Consider the following 25,898-nt stretch of genomic DNA (forward strand, 5'->3'; position numbering starts at 1 on the left):
TAAACAAATTGGTTGTTTCACCATGTTAACCAAATTCTGAATTCCTAACATTCAAAAACGTTTAGCGTAAGATACCCGAGATCAGGCTGCGGTCAAGTGCTGGACCGAGATAATTCTCCAGGTCATACCTTACCGATGGCAAGTGGCCAGGAGAACTGTTCAAAGTTTCTTACACAAACGAGCCGCGAGTTCAGACAGAAGTGAAAAGGTAGCGATCAACCAGCGGCCACTACATACACTTGGTTTCAATTTGAACAACCTGTTCATAGATCTCGGATAGTTCCCAGTGAGTCGGTCTACACCAAAGGACGGACTTTATCGTGGGTCCCACTAACTGCGGCCATTATTTCCATATTTATCTTAGCTTCTACTCGAGAGTACCTCCGAACCGCACTTGTGCGCCATTTGATTTAAGAGCCACGATAAGGACAACGTTTTTGAGAGCTTCGGTTTCGAACCGTTTACCCACTTTGAAAAAGGGGACACGAATGGTTGACGGGTTTGGGGATTCTAATAAATCTTTCTCAATCTCAATCTGGTTAGAAAAGTTTGTAATTGGATACGGTGTTTTTCGTGGTCCAGAATGATTAATATCCCTCTCGAGAGGGACTTAGAAACTTGCCAATGCAACGCAACCCCGAACTGTGGGAGAAAATTTGTCTAAATTATCACACTTTTTGAGGTTATGCAACGCCGAAAGTCCCCTAGAGTGGTTCACTGCCATCATTGTAGGCATCATGACTGGGAAGATTGGATATATCACTCACTGGTTGGTCCGCGTTTTCGATAATCACGATACGCGTCTGCGGTTTCCGAAGGTTTATCGAGGGCCACCGATCTGCTCTAGGCATCCGGCAGCTGGCCTTCAAAAAGTAGCCCAGACGGGGGCTCTCGATGACCGAAAATCACTGCTGTTCACAGCGGGTCAAATTTTTGGGTAAAACTGGTAAAAAAATATTTTGAAGTAATTTATCAAATTCTGGCAAACGAAGTTACATCATTAATTGAGTACAAACTTTTCAATTGGTTTTAAGGAATAAATTTTGAAAGGTAAATCTATTGTATATTTGATTTTTTCTTCTTCTTCTGACCCACAGTGCGTCGTCAATACGGGACCGCGACCGGATGATTGATGAAGTGTGGCGGCTTCTGAGATGGCCTAGCCGACTAGCTGGCTCGGTCACCGGCAGAGTTGTTAAAAGCAATGCATGGCCTCGCTCGGAGGTCCCTGGGATTGGATCCATTTGGATTGACTGACGAATGAACGAACGTGAGCTATGTGAATTGCGACTTGATTGAAAATGACGGGGACTCCGGCGGACTCTGCAAATCACCGGGTTCAAAACCGTCGTGTGTTGCTGATGGACTTACGGAATCGCAGAAACTGCCAATGTTTGGATGGATTCCATATGGATCAATTAAAGTTGGCCGAAGCGACGCGGCATTGGTGATTAGTGCCTAGCGCCTCCGGCGGATGTTGTGCCGGGCCTTTCGGAGAAAGGTCAAACTTATTGACCCACAAGGTTGGTTCGATCTAGTTTGAAGATACCCTGCGCTGGAGAAATGCATCTAACCTTTATTAAAGCTTTTGATTTACTGATCTTGGTAAGCAGTACCAAAGATTTTACTCGAAATTCCTTCATCCCGACATTGACCCGTTTCATTTACATAATTTAACAAAAACTGCGATTGGTTCATGAGCAAGGTTGCCAGAAGTTTTCCCGCACGTATCCGGGCCGGGTAAATAAGCGCTATTTGAAATAAAAATCAGGCAAAATCCAGACAGTTGATTTCAAAATTTTTAACCCAAAAAGCGTGCATGATCCGTTCATCCGTTCATGTTTATTTAAAAAAAACTTGTTCAAAAATTTTCGTTTCTGTTCGCAAAAATAAAATTGTACTTAATCGATTTGCGTTAAATTTTTCAAATTAAGTAAATGAACGCGGGAAAAAAAACCCGGACATTTTTAACAAAATCCGGTAGACCGATCAAAGCCGGATTGTTTCTTAATTTTAAAATATCCGTTCAAGGCCGGATACAACCGGGCACTCTGGCAAGTTTATTCATAGGAATAACCTCTTTTTGTTGAACGGTAAAAACTTTTGAATGCATGGCTGTACTCATTCTAGTGGGTTGTGCCAACGTAAGAACTTTTAACTACACAAATAACACACGACGTATTACAGGACACGACACTTAACGTTCTTACTAACGGAAAAAAGGAATTTTCCTTTCCGTTAGTAAGAACGTTAAGTATCGTGTCCTGTAATACGTCGTGTGTTATTTTTGTTGCATGGATGTAATTGATAAATTTTTTAGCAAAGCTGCCTAATGATGTTATGTTCATATGTGCGAATTTTTGTGTTGTTCTGTCAAGTGACTTTCAAGATAGCGTCCAATGAAGAAGTTTTTCGACTTTAATATTTGTGCAACACGTGCACCATCCATAATGCGTACTATATTAACGTACCTTTTTTTTAAATCAAGGATTTTTGATTAGGGTTTCTGTATCCTGAAGTTTGACCTTCAGAATTACTCAAAAATTTCAAATTTGGTCAAAGTTATAACAAATTTAGCCGATTGTTGCAACCGGTCTCATTTTGAGGCAGTCTTTTTTCTAGTTTTAGCCATTCATCGTGTCAATCGTTAGGAAACACTGAGTGATTTGCAGTTTCCACAGATCGTTAAAGTTCTCAATTTTTTTCCCCTTGTTTATCTACGGGAAATACAGGTGAGACTTACCAACGAAAAGTTTTTGGTTGGAAACCTGCCAGAGGACCGCTTACGATTTTTTCTATCTCCACACTAGCAGTCCACATATTTTGCGCACGATTTGACCACCGTATTTTGTTTATTTTACCAGTGGGCAGATTTTCTAGATGTATAATTTTCGAACTGAGCTAGAAGTAACCTCTCACATTCATTTTCTTTATTAATGCATATAACATAAGATCAATTTTTTTTAATTGCTACAGTTTAGGATATAATATAAGGTCGAAAAATTGAAAGATTTTTTTATCAAAAATGACTCCAAGATTGTTGAGCCTATCAGAAAATTGAATAAAAAGGCTCCAGTTATGACTAAATTCGGTGGCTCTAAACCAGACTTGCTTCTAGAATAAATTATGGCATTGGTTTTTGATGAGTTGATCGCTTAAACGTTATTGGCAGACCACTCTGCAAGTTTAGCAAAGTCTTTATTAATTTAATAGCTACTAAAACACGATTGTATTCACCCTTATTGCAAAGATTAACTTGAACGTCGTCAGCAAACAAGTAAACTTGATAGCTTTCGAGTACCGGAAGGAAGGTCATTAATAGAAAGGGAAAATAATAGGGGGCTAAGAACAGATCCTTGCGGTCCACCAGAAGTAAAAGTGGTACAATTTGAAAAGATATTGGAAAGTAATACGGCTTGTTTGGGTTCACAAAGGTAGGATTTGACTAAATTTGCGGCAGATGAGCTGAAGTTGAAGAAAGAGAGGAGTTTCTGGTGAAGTTTTGAGTGTGACACTCGATCGAATGCTTTTGAAAAGTCGATCAGCAACATGATTGAAACTCCTTTTTATCGATACAATTCACAATATCGTCCTGAACTTTGATGAGAGCTGTATCCGTACTATGATTTGCACGAAATCCAGACTGAAATTCATTACGAAGATTAAAGTCTTTAACATAAGCAGAGAATTGTTGCTTCAATAGTTTCTCAAAAACCAGGAGAGTGAACATAATAAGCTAATCGGTCGTAAATTAGACAAATCATTGTTGTTCCTTTTTCAAGGTATGGGTATAATTTTCGCGGTTTTCCAAAGAGTGGGAAATTTGGAGGTTGCTATTACTTGATTGAGAAAATGGAATTAAGTTGAGGGTATATCAGGAAATATGATTTTAATTAACCTTAAAAGAATTTCATCAGGCCCAGTAGCATAAGATCGCATTGAGAAAACTGAATTTAAGATTTCATACGATTGAATAGTTTTAAAAGAAAACCTTAAATTTCTAAACACAAAATGAACAGGCGCTGAATCGTGAAGTTAGAACAGAAGTAGGAGTTGATTTCATCGGCATTATGATTGTAAGTGACAGTAATCTGTGGATTTTTAGTCAAGCCTAAATTTTTAATGCTCTTAACTTCATGGAATAAATCATCTTCACTTTTATTCTAATTTTAGCTCACTATTGGATCTTCTTGGACTGAAACTATTAAACATGAGAACTTTGGTCGAATAGCTGATTTCCAGCTGTTTTTGGGTCTCAAAATGTGACTTTCTTGGATGTTTATCTATCCTGCCCAAAAATTTGGTCAATTAACTTCTGTATTGGACGCTAACTCAATCTCAATTGCCCTGATAGAGAACTCTAAATTATTATCGAAATTGAAGATTAACTATCGAAGCCTCCCTTACATTTTTTTTTCTTTAAAAATTATTGTCGCCTTCTATAATAATTCAAACGAGTTTATTCTTTGATTACAATTTCGAAGGTCGCTTCACATTCAAACCCAACTATCGTAACAAAGTCTTTGGAAATATGCTAAGCTGACCCAGACATAGCGTCGTCTGCATTTCGATCTGTTTTTTCCTCCACACCACTTTATTTCCCTCGGCACAGGTGAAGATCTTTATTTCAACCGGATTCCTGACGACGAAGAAGATCTCCTCTCCTGTGGCCGTTTTGCCTCTTGCCAGAAGCAGTAGCAGTGGGGCTGCAGTTCGTTTTTTTTTCTGCACCTCCTCATCATCATCCATTGGACCGATGCGATGTCCGCGTCTGAAGATTCGCTTTCTGATAGTCGCGAAACATGATGCTTCTGACCTCGTTGTTGATGTTGTTGTTCGTTTTTTGTTGTTGTTCTCTTTGCTACCAGATCAGGGTTTTGAATTGAGATGCTTGACTTGCGATGGGAATTCGGTAGCCACACGTCTGTTCCGATATGTCAATCCGATTACCACGGTAATTGAACCGAGTGTGAAGGAAGGCGGACAGCGTTTAGCAGAAAGATTTATCGTACGGATAAAGGGGGCAGGTAGGATTCCATTAGGTTTCTGTGGTTATGCAATTAACCAATTTACTAACAGCCCGTAGAGGTGAATTTAGTTCAGATTATTTATTTCAAACTATCGAATGAAAAATGGGAAAGTAGAAAAAAAAAAAACAAAATTTACCTCAGCAGCGTGTTTTTTCAGGTATTTGTTTCACTAGCTGACCCGGTGGTTTCAACTTGCTTTTTTTGTAAAATATATTTGTATTGAATTCCAAAATCATTTAGGTGCAACACCTTTCAAATAAAAACTGTAACTTTTGATTCAACATTCGAAAATTGTCATTTAAACCTAATATAAAGTAGGGGAAAGTGAGCTATGGTGAAACGTGGGCCACTCTGAATATCTCGGATGTGTGTTGAGATAAAATTCTCCAAACTGCCATCGTCGTCACTCTGCGCAAGCATATATTTTCATATGTTATTAAGGGGGGGGGGGGGTCTAACATTTTCAAGAAATCGATTTTTTTTATTTTTTTATTTTCTTATTGTAAAACATTTCAAGAATGTTGTGTCAAATTTTCAAGTCAATTGAAGCAAAACTGTAGAAGTTATAGGCCTTTATCTCCTCCTATCTAATACTGCAAGAAAGCAAGAGCAGAAACTTCAAACGCGTTTTTCTCGGAAGCACATTTTTAAAGTCCGTGGACATCGTCATTTGAAAACTGCTTATCCGATTCTTTTCAAATTTAAAACATATTTTGTACATATAAAATACCAGACCCCAACGTTTTTCTTTTTTGATTTTTTTTATTTTGGGGAGATTTTACAGGTGAAAAATGGCGAATTTTTAAGTGAAAAATCGTAGTTTTTACTTCAAAGAGCCACAAAAATTTCATAAAAATAGAGACTGATTAATGTCACCCCAAAGCATCAAATTCTGAACAGAGACAAAATCGATTTTTAAAATTTAATTTAAAACAGGTTAATAAATTTCTGCAACCGTGTTTTACGTTCATAGGAGTCCAGTACTGGCGTTAAAAATATGAAACATGCCACATTCCCCTTAACAGGAGAAATAATCGAAAAATATTGAGAAAAGTGATCAATCTTACCCCGGATTACGGTACATAACAAAAATATGCTCATAGTTTTGTATTACTCTTTCACATGGCAAAGGATTTTTTTTATGAATTATCAATAAGTCAGTCAAACGCAACATATTTGAAAATCATAGTTTATGGGGAATCGTGGGACCCATAACGTGGGGTATTTTTGGCCTCCTATTTTGTTTATCTAGTAGTGGAAATTTGGTCAGGATTGGTTCACGCGATGAAAAGTTACCCAAGATGAAATACGATAGAGAAGAATTAATTCTGAACGTGGTCGTGCAAATCCAACATAGACAGGATGAGGGTCAGAATGTTTACCTTGCTAACCTCAAGAAGATTGCTCCAGGTAGTTTCAAATTTGTTTTTGCGGATAAATTTACTCGCAGGTTGATGTTTTGGCAACCAAGCAAACATGTTTTTAAGTGTATTTCGCGACAAACTTTATTTATTTATTTATCGCATTTCACTCTCAAAACAACATTTACCTACCAAAGTGGAGAAAATATACAAACATATTTATAACTTCTGGCTTAAGCGACAAGAATTATACAAATTAGACGATATTCCACACCTTATTCGTACATCGTGAAAGTATGCGAGAGAGCGCAAGTTTTGCTCTCAATCCATGAAAACCGTTGCCAGCGGCCATAAAAAGGTGTAACATTGCGATTAACCTCAATCGACAGAGCCGTGTAAACGCAGAGTCAAAAAAAAGTTAGGAAATTTAGAGCGCTATGTATGGGATTTCAAACGAAATTATAATTTATGGCAAATTCAGGTGTCTTCTTGTTCAAATAAGTAATCAATCGCATTCTTTTAAATAACTTGTGTGCAATCAGTAAAATGTACGTTCAAAAGCTTTCAATATTACGACTACGAGAAAGTTTTTCTTTGAAATAATTTTTGGAAGGAGGAAGGGGTGTTGAGACATCAGAGAAACAATGCTTGTGCTTAAATAGCTTACCATACAAAATTTGGTTTCATTTGCTTTATTAGTTTCCGTGTTTTATGAAAAAAAGTATAGCAGCCCCCTTTTTCCTCCTGTCTCTCCACTGGAAAGAGGTTGGGGATTTCAACTATCATAAAACATTTCTTGCATCCAAATACCCTCTCATGCCAAATTCTGTTCCATTTGTTTGATCCGTTCTCTAATTTTGCTGAAAATTGTACCCCTTCCCCCATTCCTACCTCATTACTGGAAGGAGGGAGGGGTCTCGAATATTCATAGAAACATTTCTCCTTTCTTAATACCCTTCCATGCCAGATTTCGTTTTATTTTCATGATCAGTTCTCGAATTATGTTAACATGTTTCTATTGTTTGTGAGGCCCCTTCTCCCTACCAGTTAGTGAGAGGGGTGTCAGTCCATTCTAGGAACCATCCCCGGCCTCAGAAGCCTCCATCTGCCAAGTTTCACGTAAATCCGAAATTCATTTTTATATCTCGTAAAAAGGGGATGGAAAGGGACATGGAAGTAAATCGGAACCCAAATTAGAAAAAATGTTGTGATCCATATATCAAGCAATTTTAACAGTACATTTTTTGGCCCACTAATCGTGGAGTTTATTGAGACATGTTTATAAACGTGTTTGAAGTCCCCAAGATTGTGGAAAATAATGTAGAGCTGAAGAAAATTTACATTTAAGATCAGTGGTCAAAATTTTTAGAAGGCAGTACAGTTTTAGAATTGAGATTTGTCTGCGGGCTAGAGTATATTTTTTCATAAATATAAATCCAAGAATTTTCTCCAAAAAAACTGGCTAAATCCAAGGATTGACTGAATCAAAGCTATCAAATCAAATCAAAGGGAATCTTTCAATTGCTTTTATTCAGTAGAATTATACAACCAAGTAAGCTCACAATACATAATAGACCGAGAATTGATTCAACTCAATAACTGGGCAATATCCGGGCAAATTCGTCAAAATTCCGGGAATTTTCATGAAAATTAAAAAAAGAACGTGAGAAATAAACATTTCAAACAGCTCATAAAATCATGTAAGTTGAAGCAATTATCATTAATTATATGAGCAAAATTTTATTTTTTGGTATGGAGTTTCCTAATATTGTGCATAAATCCTGGCAAAATGCGGGTTTTTTTTCCTCGATATACGGGCAACTGGGTCAGACCAGGTTGTTGCAAATTTTTTCATTGATAAACCGGCCAATCTGGAATGTTTATTTTAAACATATTCATTTAAACTCAAATAAAAAAACACACATACTGATCGAGAAATTGAAATTATATTATAGAAGCTTAAAAGAATTCACTCCAGGTATTTTCAATATTTGAGGTCCTTGTAGTTTTTATTCAGACGTAAAGATGTGAAAGAAAAATAATTAAATAATATGTAAGAATTGTTAAGTATAGAATAATTGTTCGACGTTATTAACTCAAAATCGATGTTTTTTACACCTACCGCTTTGGCCCTGTTGATTTCATTTGATGTATTAATGAGATATCAGAGAAAATATGCTGAAGAGTTGAACAAAAAAATCAATTTTATTATTTTGTTGAAAAAAAAAAACTTTTTCATAAAAATCGCTGTTATTTCTACAGACTTCGAAATCTAGCAATTTTTTTTAGTCTCAATCAATCTCAAACGTCTTTCAGCACTTAATGAACAATGTTTGGTAGAAATTTGAATAATAAGTGTTTAAATAAATTATTTTTAAAAAGTTTCAACTTGGAAGAACCATAACTATTGTAAGATTCAGAATAACGGTTTCAAACTCGTTAAGATATGTTAATCAAAATCAAGTGTTGTTACTATATTGAATCAGTAAATGCAAGTGTTTATCATTTTTTAGATTTAATAGAAACGAACGCCATAATACCTGTATAGTAGTGGTAAAAAAAATTTTTTTTAGATGTCTTTTGATTCAAGCTCTTGAATGAATTTTCTTTGTTGAAAAGTTCCCGCAGATTTTCAAGTACCTCAAAATTACGATTTTTTATTAAATTTAATTTCTAGAGCAAAAATTGGAAACAGATTTGAAAAATCTTTTCAAACTATTGCCATTTTGTGAGGAGTTAAAAAATATTGTGACCTTGATCTGTTTTAACTGTAATGCTCTATTCATTACATTAAGGTTGATCAATGTTCTGCGGGCCATGGATTGGTCCTAGAAGAATATGGTTCTCAGCTTTCGCAGGAAGTCTATGAATATAAATCTAAATTTTATTTGTGTTTGTTTTTCCTCTTGAGTCAGGCTTGACCATAAACATTTCTTCGAATATAAGTGAGGGGGATAAAAAAAAATTATGCAAAATAAAATAAAAATATCTGCAAAACCGAAATTGATGGATGATTTGCGTTTTAAATTATGAAAGCTACAATGAACGCAATTTAATTTTTGAGCAGTTTCCAAGTACACGATTTTTTCAATATATTCAATATATCAACTTATAATAGGCACCCAACGAATATTAATGTTTAAAAGTTTATATTCAAAATCCCTTTCATCTTTATTTTCTTTGATTTAGTTTGATTCACGTCAACAAATACATCATCGCAAAAAAAAAATCACGTACTGAAAGAGCAGCACATGATAGAAATACTACAGAAATAGCTCAAAAATTGTTCCAATTCACCCCATTCTACTGTATGTAGACTTAAACTTTATTCAAACTGATAAGTGTTCTATCAACAATTTTATTGAGTGTATGTTGATTACTTTCGAAACGTCCTTCGAATCTCTCATTGGGAAATTTTAAAATAAACAATTTAAAAGGAATTGGTCTGGATTAAATATAAATTTCTTCAAATTGAACGGGATTCTTAACAGGTTTCTTAAAAATAATAGTATTAGAAATGGGAGATATAAGCTGAACTTTTCAATCGTTTTTTTTTGAAAATTTTTGTCAAATTGTTAATCACAATGATTTTTTTAATTAGACTGTTAAAATCATGTTTTTTTCAAGTAAACACTAAAAAATGCTATGTGGATAAATTGGTACACTTTTTTCGGTGTGTTCCTCATGTTGGACATTGTCAAACTATATTGAAGTTAAAGCGTTTTTTTGAATGAATATGATTGACGTAAAATATATAAAATAAATGATTGACGTTAAGTTGTTAAAACTTATCTTTTCTAAACTTTATTTTCAACTAACTGTAAAATTAATGATGATAAGTTAAAACATGATAATTTTTGTTTTAACTAAAGTGTATTTCAAAGCTTTATCTAAATGTCGAAAATATATTTATGAAAAATTTACAGAGCGTTGTTTAAGAAACCCGAAGAAGTTCTGGAAATAGACATGAAGCTTCACAGCTTAGAGAAACCATGGCTATAATTGAATTGAAGGAAGCTTTCAATAAAAACCATGTGTTTATTCCAAAATGAAAACTTATCCATATTGATGACTTGACTTCAAAGAAAATTGTTGTTCGAAAATTCAAAAAAAAAAACTAATTTTAATCATTCAATAATTTGTCTTTTACTTTTACAATAAAATCGTTTTCTTAAAAACTGCAGGAGATTTTAACACAAGAATTGCTGTAATGTATAAAACACAGATGTCTGCTCATGTGTATTAAGAGTTTTTAAACACAAATTTCAGCTGAAAACTGCTCGAAGCAGAGCATATTGATATTATCGATCTTTCAATAATTGGAGAATAACAGGAAAACTTCTTGGAGTCTGCTGCAAACCTGGTAAATCTAAATATGCCACATGTATTCAATGAGCGATGATAGTCCAAAGCTTCTCAACTCGTCCTCAAATCGAAGACCAATCTGAGAAACCTATATACACGCGATAGAAAAGCACTCAAAGGTGACTCTTTTATCGAAGCAAATTATCTTATTCCGTATTAATTTTGTTCTATTAATTGAACATGTAAAAAACTTTCAAAGCAGATGATTTTTCGAAGCTCTTGAAGTTACCTCAGACAGCACAAATAAAAACATCGTAACTACAAAAAAAAATGTATTGTTCTATCAGCTGGAACCCGCATTGACGAAATTATGAAGGCAATGAATGCAAACAAGTAGTTTGAAGAGGGAAAAACAAAGGATCGAAAAAAGACTAGAAAAAAAGTTCTCAACAAGAACAGAATCGAAATAGAAAATTGAAAAAGGGTCTGAATGAAATACGTTGTAAACTTTTTTGTATCTATTACTTTAAATTACTTTACATAGAATAAATGTTGAATGAACCAAATTGTTAAAAAAAACAAGTTTCATTTGTCCGAATTGAAAACAAATCAATTTTTAAAAATTTACATCCACTACTTTCTTCAAAACTGACATAAACGAACTTGTTGTAGAATTTTAATAGGCATGTTTTCTCTGGTCGTATTCCAAAAAATATTATAAAAGTTATGATAAAAAGGTCTGTTTTAAGAATTTTTTCATTAAACTTATAAGAAAGATAATCATATGCAGAATAAGGAACAAATATTTTAAACGCTGATACACCTTTTCTTTATATGTCCATAATTGGGAACACATATATAAACAATTAGGAGCAATAAGTGCAAAATTAGGAACATCGACACACTTTGAAAAACACATTATTTTTCGAAAATTTAAGCTTAAAATTATTATTTCAAACTTCAACCGAATGCCTTAAAGAATTTGGAATTTGGTTACCTAAAATTTTACATCCTACAATTGAAGATTTGACTTACTCTTATCAAATCTAAAACCCCCAGACAAAATATAGCAAATTTTTGAACACTTACCCTATGCAATTTAATTGCACACAAGCTTTCATGCAATTTATTAAAATTTATTTGTTTTTCGCATTATGTTTTTATTTCCCCCCCTCCCCCCCTCACGATGTTCCAACTCCGAGTAACAAAAAAGGATTTGAAATTTGTTTCGTCTTTATCTTTAAAAAAAATTAGTTTCATGTGTTAAGAAGGTATTTTTTTTCTCAACCCTGCTTGGCTTGTTTTACAAAAACTATCACCTCCAACATAAATCAGATTATTTTAACACAGGTCGACGAAATATTCAACAATTGGTCGAAAGTGATAAATGATGCACCTCAGAAAGTCAATAAATTCTTTTGCATATACACAATCGAATTGTAAAGAAGGGAAGTGAAAAGTTGGACTCCGTTTATTTCTCTTTCCCAACTTTATCAGCTTATCAATGCCAAACCACAACCCACAGCGCTTCTTATGGTATACCCCGAGGGGCTGAAAGTTGTCCCATATGTAGGAACCTTAAGGAGTGAAAAGCTCCCAAAAATGGACAGTGCGTGAATAGCATATGGTGATTGACAGATCGCATGAATGGAATCGACAGTGATTGCACCACACCGTCAATGTGATGTTCCCAAACCGTTGATGATGCTTCCTCAAGATGATTGAAGGATCCCGCAAAGTGCGTCCCTGTCGTTCTTAATTGATGCGTTCGAATTGAGGTTGATACCAAAGAGCAATTGCTGACTTACCCGTGTGAATTCGTTGATGGGCTTTCAGGTGAGAGCTTTTGGTATAAACTTTTGTGCATCCTGAAATGGTACGAGAAAAAATAAACAATCCATTAGGTTGTGAATACTAAATGATCATTGCAGTCGGTTTTCATTTTTATATTGATACTCGTTGATGTGAATATTCTTAATAGCTTGTACTAATTATATTGACCAATGTCATCGGAATCACGAAGCGGAAAACAATAAGTATTATTCATAATCTGGTCTCCGTTGAAGCGAGGAGTAAGGACTAAATTTCGCACGGGAATGACACAATTTCTGGGACAATCGAGAACCCGCGGGGAGTCTAGTCTCATATCTCACTGCAGTTCATTTGTTACCAGTCAGGACCAATCATCACATTCGTCTGGGGGCCTCAATGAGCCAGCAGCAGTTAAGGGTCCCAACTCAACTCATTGGGGTCACGAGAGGCAATTGTAAATTAGCGAACAGCCGCCGCCATATTGTTGTACTCACATTTTCGTTAAGCTGTCAGCGGGAAACCGTTTTATTTTTTCTTATTTTGGTTTTGTTTTGGCTGGCCAAAGTCTACGGTCGGGATCTGTCAGTTCCAATAAAGATCAATTCAATTTTCCCGTGCCAGCTTTTGCTCGGCAGCGAGGCAAAAACAGATCACACAAGCTTAAGTAGAAATGGCTTATGGGGGTCGTTTATATTTTTTTTTTCGTTCGAACTCGAAGGGATCAACAATGCGAAATAAAAATAAAATATTGAATTCCATAAAGCGAGCACATTCATGGTTTTGGCTAGCGATATGACTTCGAACAGACAGGAGGTATTAGGCAAGCTTTCGGCGGGGTCCTATTGTTTGTTGCCAGTCTGTCTGCCAGGCTGCCTCAGTTCGATAGCCCAAAATCGTGCACTTCTCAAGGGCCCCCGAAACTTCCCCGGCCACACTTTTCAGACCAGTGAGATATGGCAGGATTTGGCGGAGTTTGAGAATGACGAAAATTCGTTCACGTTTGTGGGCTACCGAGTGCGCCTTTTGGCTGGCGCGCTCACACTGTTGTTGATATGTTTCATAATGGACTTATTCAAATGAATGCCATTGTCATAAACACAATCCGTGCCGAGTGGCCGTACTTTACTGGAAACTGGTCCGATGATTGATGGAAGATTTTTCCCTTTCACTTTTCACCTCGTGTCGATGTTTGAAACGAAATTTCGTTACAAGGCTCCCCTGTAAGAAATTGATTAAACTTATTGAAACACCTTTTGTGGTTTCAATCAAATCCGGACAGCCTCAACTCGATCAATCCTCAACACAAAACTGGTGTTGAAAAACACAAAAAATCTGAACTACATCGAAAAGGAGTGCAATCCGATTTGGAAACTGCCGGCCCTTAAAGTGAGATCGCTAATTCGAATTCCGCCTACAAGAGCTCAACTTAGTTTTCAAAGCAACATTTCATTTCAGAATACTGACGACGGGCCCCATCCTTTTAAGGGCTTCAAGAAGCAACAATCTGCCGGGGAGTGATCGAGCTAATTAAACGACTCCAACTTCGCGTTGCGTTGATAGGTGTGAAAGTGAGTTGTAATCGCAAATCATTCATTTCTGGTTGTGAGTTGGGTGGAGTAAAAGTAGTTTTCACACCGAGTGACAACAGACCGACCAAGTATCGATGTTTTCCATTTCGGAAAAGTTGCCGCAATGTAGAAGCCGATAATTATTGCTGCAATTGCGCGGCGCGGTTTGTCGGTTTTTGGTGCGGTGCGCTACTAATCACCTCAATCAGTCTACACGTGTTAAGAGATACTCGCGAGGCACGGTATCTTCATTCCATGATGTGGGAAAATGTCTTTATAAAATCAATTTTAGCAATTTTGTGTGATGATGGCATCGAGGAATGTTTCACACGATTAAGATACAGAACACCAAAGGCTGTGTGCGCTTTAAGTGGCCATAGTGTCATTTTGAATCAATTCAAGACAGGTATAGTTTCCATTGAACATATTTAATTTCATTTGGTAGAGGCGAACATACTTAGCAAAAACTAAAACAAACAAACAAAACAAATTGACAAAATTGACAAAATTTATGAAATTGACAAAATTGACAAAATTGACACAATTGGCAAAATTGGCAAAATTGGCAAAATTGACAAAATTGACAAAATTGACAAAATTTACAATATTGACGAAGTTAACAAATCTGACAAAGTTGAAAGAATTTAAAAAATTGACAAAATTGACAAATCAGGATAATTCAGGACATTTTGAAAACAAATTTTCGAAAAACAGGACAATTCGAAACTTTTTGAAAATTTGGACATCCTCTCGAAAGTCAGAACAAATCCTGAAAAATCAGGACACCTGGCACCTCTGACGTGCATTACAATTGTTCAGTTGTTGTTGTTGTTTCTCTTGTGCTCAGAGGTGCCAGGTGTCCTGATTAATCAGGATTTGTCCTGATTTTCGAGAATTTTTTTTAAACTTTCGAGTTGTCCTTATTTTTAAAAATTGGTGCATAAAATGTCTTGAATTGTCATGATTTTTATGAAAACCTCTCAAATTTAATCGAATTTGTATTTAAGCTATGAGAGAATCTAATAAATCTATTATAAAATAGCTAAACCAAATTAACAGATGGTAATCTACGGTTCACATGATATTTAAATGGTAGTTTTTTTCAATATGAACTGCAGGCCAGCCAAAAAGCTGCGTACTGTTGTTGCATAAATCAAGGCGTTTACAGCACATGTATTGTACCTTCATTAATGCAATTTAAGCAGAGCTGCATACTTGTTACTGAGTTTATTTGGTGAAATAAACTACCTTATGTCGATATTGAAAAACAACCTACAAAATCATCGTGAGGCGCAAATCAACAAACTCTACCTGTTTCTCACACATCACAACCAGAGCAGCAGAATCCATCTACTTGAACCAAAACCGCTCGTAATGTCAAAAAGAAGCATTTCCGTATCACCTCATTCCCGTACGCAGTCTTTAAGAAGTCACACTGTCTCAGGAAAGAGCACCGAGTCGCTTAACACAAAGTGTATTAAACCGGAATAAAACTCTGCATGACCATCTGCATGCTGCATGCGAGTAAAAGGTAAAACCCCAATATACATAAAGAGAAACTGGTGTTAATTCGTCCCCCCCGACCCACAGAAGGCAACATCGACACCCCGAGGAGATACAAGATTACCACTACGAATGCCAGTTTCCTAGCAGCAGGTAATGTCGGTATTAATTGAAGCATTTCTGGTGCCTAAACAACATTTTATCTAAACGCAGGACAGCTAGAATTTTCCTAGAGACGGACGACTATCCTGCGACCCAAATTAATCCGTTCACCAGCCTCAAATTGCGTCTGATGCACAACTACAAAAGGCTCTCAAACGAGGTAAATTTGGAATCACCAAGTACCAGAACTGTTAACTAATTTTTGTGTATCAGGGCCATCGATGCCACATTTTGATCGGTATTATCAGTGTATCTTATTCTTACCCATAAAAGTCTCAATATAACAGAAAGAGATACACTGATAATACCGATCAAAATGTGGCATTGTTGATCAGGGCCTTTAATGTAGATGCCGAATCGACGCACACGGGCGCACCGCATGATCTAGTTCTGCGACTCAACAAAGCACCAAGACAGGCGACGATACTCGAGCAGTTAATAGACGGGACCTTGCATGCGTCGGGTGCTCGAGCGTCGGTCGAGTTAAAAATTGGGAAATACGAGAGTGCTTACGGTTTAGCAGCATCGGAAGTGCGAGAAAGTGTCGGAGAATACTTGAAAGCGAAATCGAAAGAATCTGGTAGGTATGGCCAGTGCATGTGATCGAGAAAGAAGCAGATTTCGATAGCGGTATTCTGTCCCAGAATTTCTGTGTTTGAAGCGTTTGTTCGGAAGGATCTTTCCATATATTGTGCGTCTAAGGTGTGAGAGTTTTCAACCCTACGAGGGAGAATATCGCAAGGCGATTCTATCCACGGTTTCCGGATAAGTGTGCGTGATAGCGAAGAGAGATCGTGTGGGGTGTCATACACTTCACTTCTGGGAGAGAAGATATAGTGTGGCGATACTCTCCATGAATCCTTAAGAAGTGTGCGTGTCGTTGAAGTGGGAGAGAGCGGTTTGTTTACGATTGGAATGGGTGGTGATATAGCATGAGCTGCAAGTAATCAACTGACAGCATTTTATTAGCGTGGCTTGAAGCTGACCGAGGAGAAGAAAGCCAGTCGCAGTATCATCAGTCATCATGCTGATTATGGATGGCTTGGCCGATTAGTAAAATGTACTACGTAAGGTAAATTAGATTTAAGAATAACTGTGAATACAACATCATGCATCCAAAACTAAACTAAATGCACTTAGTCGCGTATCGCTTTCTAGATAAATTCTATTTCTACTGAGCAATCATTGCAATTGATTATGAGATTTTGATTGAGGAGAAAATCATGATTGATGCTTCACTCTGACTGTACAAACGTAATGAAACTTAATGTTTGATCATTTTGTGTAGATATTCGTTTTGGCAATTATTGTTAATTTACGATTCAACAACATGAAATCGTAATAAGCTTACCATTTGATTCGAGCCTTCTGAAGACAGAGGCAAATAATATTCTGTGAACTGATTAAGGTAACATACTATTTCCATAAATCAAGAGGTGTCCTGAAAAATCCCGATTTTTAGCTTCGCGTTGTCCTGATTTTTGACGAACCCACCTGGCTTGTGCTAAGCTTGAAGATAATTCCCTCAATATCCAGGGTAACTGGATGCTAGGTATACTACTCCGTTACTTGCATATGCATAAGTAGGCCAATTAAAAAAGTTTAAAAAATTTCATCTTCAATTTTCGTAAGGTCTTAAAGTAAACAACATTCATTACCAGTTGTAACAACTCTTAATTAATGCGTATTTTTTTAAAATGATTTAAATCGATGAATACTTAATACCTCTGATAAAAACATACCTATATATATAAATCAGTTTCTTTATGTTTGTTTGTTTGTTTGTCCTCTATAGACTCAGCCGTCTTGAGAGCTAGAGAGCTGAAATTTGGCATGGATACTCATTAGGACCAGGAAGGATGAAAATTTTTTTCAGATTTTTGGATGACCCCTTCTGAAGGCGGTCGCCCATACAAGACAAATATTGTTTTCGCGATATTGACGTTACTTTTCGTCGGATTGTGTTGAAAATTTGCACATGAGTGTGTTGAAAGACGAGCAATAGATTTCAGGTGTCAAATTTTGTGTTAGAGGAAAGCCAAAGGGGTCGTCCATATTAAATTTTCAGTATCTTAGTGATATTGTCGTTTTTGGGATTGTCGGATTGGGATGAAAATTTGCACATAGGAGTTATTAGGGACAAATAACTGATTTCACTTATCCAAACTAAAATCAGGGGTCGGCCAAAGGGGTCGTCCATGCTAACTATTCTTGAATTGGTACACGACAGTTTTGAGAGATGAGCAATGGATTTCAGGTATTCAATTCAGTTTAAGTGGCCGGCAAAGGGGTCGTCCATATAAACCTTTGAATATTTTTGCAATTCCGTCGTTATTATACATCGGATTGGGATGAAAATTTCCTCACGATAGTTTTCAGGGACGGACAATCGATCTCAGATGTCAAATATTTTGCCAGGGGTCGACGAAAGGTTTCGTCCACATAAATTCATTTTTCACTTTTTTTTTAGCAATATTGACGTTCCTATACAATGGATTGCTTTGAAAATTTGCACACGGGAGTTTTGAGGGAAGAGCAATCAATTTCAGATATCAAAGATTGTATAAAAGCCCCCGAAAGGGGTTTAGCTTTTTGGCAATAATTGCGTTGTTATGCAATGATTTAGTCGAAATTTATACACGTGGTTTTTGATTCCTGATTTCATATTTAGTTACAGGCGACAGACGAAGTAATCGGCCAATATTTTTGCGATTATTACTTAACAATGAATCTGGAAAATGCTTGGCAATTGACTTTCATACAAACTGTTCATGACATATTCCAAGTTGAAAGCGAAACGGAGTTCGTATGGGATCAGCTAGTACCTAATAAAATGTTGTTCTTTGAGATATATGATAAGATTTATTTCGTAAAAAATATCAGCATATTCTATATACATATAATTTGTAATTTTTCATCTCAAACTAGAAAAAACACACAAAAATAAATTAACTAAAATGGCACAAATAACAAATTTGTAAAAAAAAAACAGTTCACATGACGAAAATAAACTGAGATGACTGAAATAACCAAATTGACAAAAATGACTATAATGACAAAAAGTCAAATACAAGGAAAATGAATATATATGACATCAATGTCAAAAATGTGAAAAAATACGAAAATGAATGAACATGATCCAAATAACAAATGACGAAAATGACAAAAATGATGAACATGTAAATAATAAAAATGACAAAGTTGACATAAAATGATAAAATCGACATAATTGGAAAAATTTACAAAATTGACACAATTGACAAAGGTTACAAAATTGATATTGATTTCTTCTATGACAAATTAAAATTCCTTGTTTCTAATCTGTTTTCCTTTACTTCAAAGAATTTTTTTCTTTGAAATTAAAACAAATTTTATGATTTAAAGATTTGTTTAGTTCAAAGAATAAACCCTTGGTTTCAAATTTTTTTCTTCAGAATCAAACTCATAATACATTGTTTCAAATGAAAAGAAGTTTGTTTCAATATAACTTTTTTTTTGGATCAAAATCAATTTTGTTTTGGTTCCAATACCAAGTTTTCTCTGAGTGAATGAAAAAATTATAAATATGTCTTAACTAACAAAATTGACAAAATTCTTAAACTGGACAAATTAAACCAAAATGACAATCATGACAAATTTGAAAAAAAGAAATGACAATATTTGTCATTTCTTTTTTCAAATTTGTCAAAAAAATGACGAAATTGACAAAATGACAAATTTCGCATAATTGACCATTTGCAAATTTTACAAAAATGCAAAATCTGTTAAATTTTCTAAATTTGACTAAACTGACCAAAATTGCAAGAATAACAAAATTATTTTTTTTTACAAAAATAATAGATGTTACAAAACTGACCAAATTTTCAATAGACGCGTTCTTCTAAAAACAAATCTTGGGGACAGGGACGGGGACTACAGAGACTTGCATAGTGAGTTAGTTTTATATTTGGCAATAACATCTAGAGACCAATCGATCCTAACCCTTCAGATATCGTAACTTACTCTACTTACGAATCCATCGCTTCAACGTCCCATCTAGCTGTTATTAAATGGATATGTGGTAACTTTCGGTGACTTGTTGATGAAGCCTTAGCTACAACTGCGAAACGACCGTGCACCCAAGGTGGCTACCATACATACATACATACATACATACATAAATACATACAAACAAAATTAACAAAAATTACATCAATTGACAATATTCACAAATCTGACAAATTGGATAACAATGACAAAAACTATACAAACTTAATATACAAAATTGACCAACTTGACAATATGCCTTAATTAACAAAACTGACACAAATATGACTAATAGATAATTCATGATTGAGAGTAAGTGAGATGCAAATATGCTTCCACCCAACTATTTTTTGCAAATCCCCGTATCCTGCACTCCAGAGGTTTCTCAGAAAAAACGTTGAATCATTTAAAACACATGGCTGGGCATCCTTTTTTAAAATAACATTCTTTAATATGATTTCCGGTTTTTAATAGAAATTATGTATATTGTGTCTTGCGTATGCATCTATAGATAATTAACACTCTGTAAGAAAGGCTACAATTCACTGTCAAGTGTATTAAATCGGGTTTTTTTTAATTTAAAAACCTCTATTTTTTTCAGAGGAGAAACTGGAAGAAAACTCTCATTGTAAAAAGACATCAAAAATTCATTTATAATGAAAATATTTTCACACAATTTATTGATTTTTAGACGGTGTAGCAAAGCACACCGGGTCAGCTAGTTATATACCTATTGATGAAATTTAATTTATTTTTATTTAATCACTAAAAATGAAAGCTAAAAATAAACAGTATAAAAGGTCCATAATCATTTCGATACTATAGAAATTTCATGTTGCTAATGTCCTCTAATATTGATGAAAGCATTAGAAATTCACATAAGTTGTACGTGATGTTCATAGAGCTAAAATTCCTATACACGCTCATTTTCATTTAAACATTTTCGGTTCAAAAATAACCATTTTATAGCTTTGGTCCAAAAAATGCCAATATGGTTATTTTTAAAGAATTTTTACTTCTCAAATTTTAACCATTTTTGTAGTTCTTGAGAATTAACCACAAAATGTTTGAATACTTTGGTTTTCCTATCGTAGCCATTTTGGAAATTGCCAATTTGCAGACAAACGCGTTTTTCGAAACTCCATTATTCCGCGTAACTGGATCGAGTTCCAGATTAAATCGGTCCTTGTAATTTCGGAACACATCGAATCTGTTGGTGGTGATCAAAGGTAAATATTTTAATATTTGTTATCTAAAAATTGCAACCTTACAATAAACAAATGAAATTAAATTTCAGGACATCGATGAAATATGACCCCGTACGAAAAGGAGAACTCGGATTACACTTCCGGTAAGCTTTAACATTCCTTAAAATACTTTTGAATCCTTCCAAGGATGGAAGGGTTGGGTACCTAATAAAGTATTTTTGTTTTAGGTATTGGTGCGAAAATGCGAGCTACTCTTCCGACTGTTTTTTCACCATCCGGAAGAAGCGGGAATGGGCTGGACTGCTTTAAAAACATCACCCGCCGGTCAAAAATTAATACCTCACCCCTCGTGAACGAACAGTACTAGAGTCAATGATATTTTGACCATTTTCTTCTTCAAAATGTCACCAAGGTATATCGCTACTTCCGGCGTTGTCCGGCACCGGCGTTATATTAGTTTTTTTTTTATCATTTTAATTTGCATTTTCGATTAATAGCGATAACTGTTTTGATATAGTGTATTGGTTTCAATTAATAAAAATACTAAATAGAAACCGGAGATTTTAATGAAAATTTTACTGGAAACTCTTCTAAATCTGCAAATTATCCATGAGCTCCTTGAAAACGGTTAAAGAATAACCTTTTTTTCAACTTCTCCGCTAGAATCTCATTCGGTTGAAAAATAACCATATTCGAACTTCTCCCCTAGAAGTCATTTTATGACTTCTCATGGAGAACTCATAAAATGACATTTCCCGGGAAAAGGTCAAAAATGGTTATTTTTGAAACATAAACGGTTTAATTATTTCTAGCGTGTAAGGTAAACCTTTATTTATTTTATTCGTACAAGTTACGTGAAAATCAATTGGATGAAAAAAATATGTTTTTTAATACAGGAAGTGCCAAAGCCCAGTGATAAATTGCCTCCTGAGTACTTTTCATCTTTTTAAATCCAGTCATAGAGCCTGGTATATCAAGTAACATCCAAAATCCTATACTTATTGTCTATTAAAAACCAATATAACAAATGAGGGTTTCAGTTCTATGTTATTATCTAAATATTGTTAGATTTGTTTAAAATGTCTATCAATCTTTGGTAGATTATATGACTTATCATTTCCTATTGTAGAATAAAATTTTTCAAGTATAATAATGAGATATGGTTTAGCCAGGACAGTCATTAGAGAAGACATTTAATAAATTTTTTATATTTCATAAGATTGATTTAAAAAAGAAAAAAAGAGCTAACCACGCACGACAACTTTCTGAAATATGGATATATTTTCTGAACCATGTAGCTTTTATTGATCCATTTAAAACATTGATTACAGACATGCCAATCATCACACGAGGCTGCTCTAATTTCTCCAGCCTCTCTATCTTTCTGTACGGCCATCAACAATAATCGGAATAGCAAAACGACACCAGTCAGAGCTGCTGAGCTGTCGTTGTCATCGTCGTCGTCGTCTGCACGTCTAAACTAGCCTCTAATGAGAAGGCACGTAATGATGGAGGTCTAATTAAATCAATTACTACAAAAAAAACCAGTAGTTGAATAGCTGAATTCCATTATTAAATCTCTGGCCGAGCTTCGCGAGCTTTTCCGTGGCCAGCCTCTGTCAGCTGACTTCGAGCGATCTCCATGACAGTTAAGTGCTACCAACTTGACACTCTCTTAGGATGCGAGAGGGCAACAAATAATAACACCAATCATCAACAACAATCCACTTCTTAAAGGACTGTGGTCCTAGGGTCTCGGCCGACCGGGTGGAAGAAGGGCCATCATCAGACAGACCCCTTCCAGCTAGTTCTTCGATCCAGGCAGCAGCGGCCAATCGAACGTGTTAGCATTTTTAATCATGATTTATCACATAATCGTCTTTAATAATTGCAAACTGATAGGTGATTGAAAGGGAACAATGATTTATTGAATTTCTCGCCGAACAGGACTTGGAGACTTGATTAACTAAGAGCAGCTTCGCGAAACCATCGCAAATGGTATCGAAGTTGGAGGGAATGCATTTGGTTTTTGAAACCTGTACTTGTTACCTATTGGTTCTTTTGAGTTGAACGAGGACTATCTTTAACTAGGTGTCAACTTTCCATTTCTGTCATTTTGCTACTAAATATTGTGTAACGTTTTTATTCATGATTGTTAATTTAAAATGGCTCAAGCAAGTTATTTGTTAAAAAAACCTATTTATATATTTATTTAGAATGCTAGTGTGGGGAATCATGAGCCACTTTTTTCTATGCTTCAAAACTTCTTAAAATTAAAATAACAAATGGTATGGTTTTCTACATTGTTAAGGTATTGTTGCAATTTGTAGCCACTTAATTTAACACTTTTCGGATGGAACTGAGAAGCGCGGATTGAATGCTAAACAACACTTTATTTGTCTTCAATGATTGGCCTTTTTATTCTTAGCTTAAATAGACTTTAACTTGAACGTTTTGTCTTAAACTTTTATTGGTGATATGGAGCTACGTCTAATTACTCTGACGGTTTCTTACTACTGATCTCGTCAGCTGATCATGCATCGATCAGCTGTGTGGATAGAGATTCGGTAATTGGAGTAGCAATTATCAGCTGGTGAGGAAATCGCTCTCTCTTCGACTGTGTGATCTTCTTCTGCTTCAAAATTTTGGGGCTCATTAACGTGGCTTAAATTTACGCCTTAACAGGTATCATAAGGTTTTTTTTTAATTTTTAATAAGTTGTATACTCCAAGTTCTGACTGTTTAAAAAAAGCAATATTTTTTGGATTTTAAAAAATGGTGGGGTGTCGTGGGCCACTAAATCCAAATTGACCAAACAACATGCAAAGTTTATGAGTTGACACAAAACTGTAATTTCATAATTCATTTAGTTATTTTGAATCAATTTCAAATGATGAAATAAAAAAGAGGGTTGTATATGTTCGAATAGATTCAAAAGCCTTGATAGCGAACGTTTTGTCAAAATTCCTTATTTAGGATGGACAAAATATTTTTCATAACTCTTCTTTTGTCAAAAGAAAACAATACAGATAGGGAAAACGTATTTCAAGTTCTGAATTTGTATAAAAACACTAAAATATATGTGGGCCGCTCTGGCTCAATATCTTCGGAGCAGTTGAATAGTGCAACAAGCAACGTCTCTCATCTGAGCACTTTGTTTGATAATTTTGTAGTCGATGATGTTACCGTCTTGAAGACATCTGCAGGCCCGAATGATATAGGACCAGCCACTTTCTTGAAGCGCTGCATATCACATATGGGGATTTTTTTTTATTATCTGACAATTTGCGCCGGGGGTCTTCAGATTTTCCCCAAAATTGAAAATTTGGTTCATTTTTGCGACTTTTTTTTTTAAACGAACACAAACACATACAGGATCTCAATGAAACATGATGTTTCCTCGAAGAGATTCCTTTTTTTCTTAACTCTAAGCGTACATCTTTCGAGGATATGATGGCTAGCATCTTACAAATGCTAAAACTACAAACCCACCGAAAGTGTGCTATGTATGCCCTGACCGGGATTCGATCTCACACCCCCTGGCTTAGAAGACTTGAAGGCTGTCCACTACGCCACGGGTGGCGGCACTTAAAAACACATGTATTTTTTCAGATTTCTAACATTTTTATTTCTTGAGTTAGCTTCGGTTATTTTTTTTTGTAAATAGAAAATAACCATTTTTCAAAGCTACATAACTCTGTTGTTTCTCAACGGAAATTATAAAATAGCACATCAAAATGCATTGAAATTTTATCAGCTTTCCAAATAGAATAGTTGAAAAAAATTAAATAATGATCTTCAACATAAAAAGTTGTAAATAAACTTTGGCGTCTAAAAGTACCGTTTGCACCACCGAATATTTTGCAAAAATAACCATTGTATAGCTCGATTCATGATGCAACTTTCATCTGAAGACACCAAAGTGGGCCATTAACACCTTGAAGAGTTATGAAAGAAATAATGACAATAAATCTCTTTGTTTGCATCGAAAACAAACAATGGTCGAACAACTGCACTCACATATGGAGATAGCAAGCATTTTTAACAACATGGAACAAAAGAACCTACCAAAGCAGGTAAAAAACACTACTTTTTTGTGCTTTGTAAAATGTTTGCAGCAAAACTGACTTCCAATTTTAACCGAAATTCTTAGTATCGTATTGTTTATGTTATATACTAATAATGGGAATGTTGCTTTTACAACCTGGTCATATACTATATAACTTATTAATTTTTCGATCAAAGATCATTGTTAAGCATAATCTATGCCAATAGTAGAAGGTTCAGTCCCTGTGTTAGGGATCACAAAAAATGTGATTAAAAAAATGAAATATAGACGTGCTTTACATAGTTTTTTATAGCGGGAGCTATGCACTGGACACCAAAATCCTTTCCCATTGATCAAAAAAGTATGAGAAAGTGCACAAATGTTGTAGAAATAATCAAAGAGCTCAGTATGGCCAGCCCAGGCTGTAAAATGATGAAAATATGATACTTTTACCGTATTCGTTTTCTACATTCACCCAGTTTTGAGGTTTACCATACTAGAACGAACATAATTCGTCGTCAGTGTTTTGCCAACTCGATCGCTCACACACGAATCTTCAGTGTTCCACCGTCCATTTGAAATCAAATCTGGGGAATTACGGATGCAAAACTTAGCACATAAACTTCTAAAAATGACAGTAAAATGTGCATAACTTGTTGTGACCTGGTGCAAAACTGGGTATAAACGAATACTTTATTAGATTTTTGGATATAACATGAAGTCAGTTAAGCTGCAACAAGCTGCAACTTTCATAACAGTCCCATATACAAAAATAAGCAAGTGAGACAATCAGCTTTTTCTGTTTTGGAATATATTTTTAAATTGTGACCACCAATTTCAGCATAAACGAAAATCGTTTCTAGGTTGTCATAATA

General features: G+C 35.2%; 1 protein-coding gene and 1 long non-coding RNA gene across 2 annotated transcripts in view; one reads left to right on the forward strand and one right to left on the reverse strand.

Annotated features, from left to right (window-relative positions):
- The window catches only part of LOC129755416 (Krueppel-like factor 12), a 322,300-nt gene that overhangs the window by 114,290 nt on the left and 182,112 nt on the right, over window positions 1-25,898 (reverse strand). The window contains exon 5 of the mRNA XM_055751903.1: window positions 12,505-12,564. Coding sequence (XP_055607878.1) covers window positions 12,505-12,564 — 60 coding nt within the window. The remainder of the gene's footprint in view (window positions 1-12,504; window positions 12,565-25,898) is intronic.
- On the forward strand, window positions 20,868-21,549 carry LOC129755417 (uncharacterized). The gene is made up of 3 exons (XR_008739257.1): window positions 20,868-20,996; window positions 21,065-21,118; window positions 21,203-21,549. It is a non-coding gene; the product is annotated as an uncharacterized LOC129755417 (long non-coding RNA).

The sequence above is a fragment of the Uranotaenia lowii genome, chromosome 3 (genome assembly GCF_029784155.1).
Source record: "Uranotaenia lowii strain MFRU-FL chromosome 3, ASM2978415v1, whole genome shotgun sequence".
Taxonomy (NCBI): Eukaryota; Metazoa; Arthropoda; class Insecta; order Diptera; family Culicidae; genus Uranotaenia; species Uranotaenia lowii.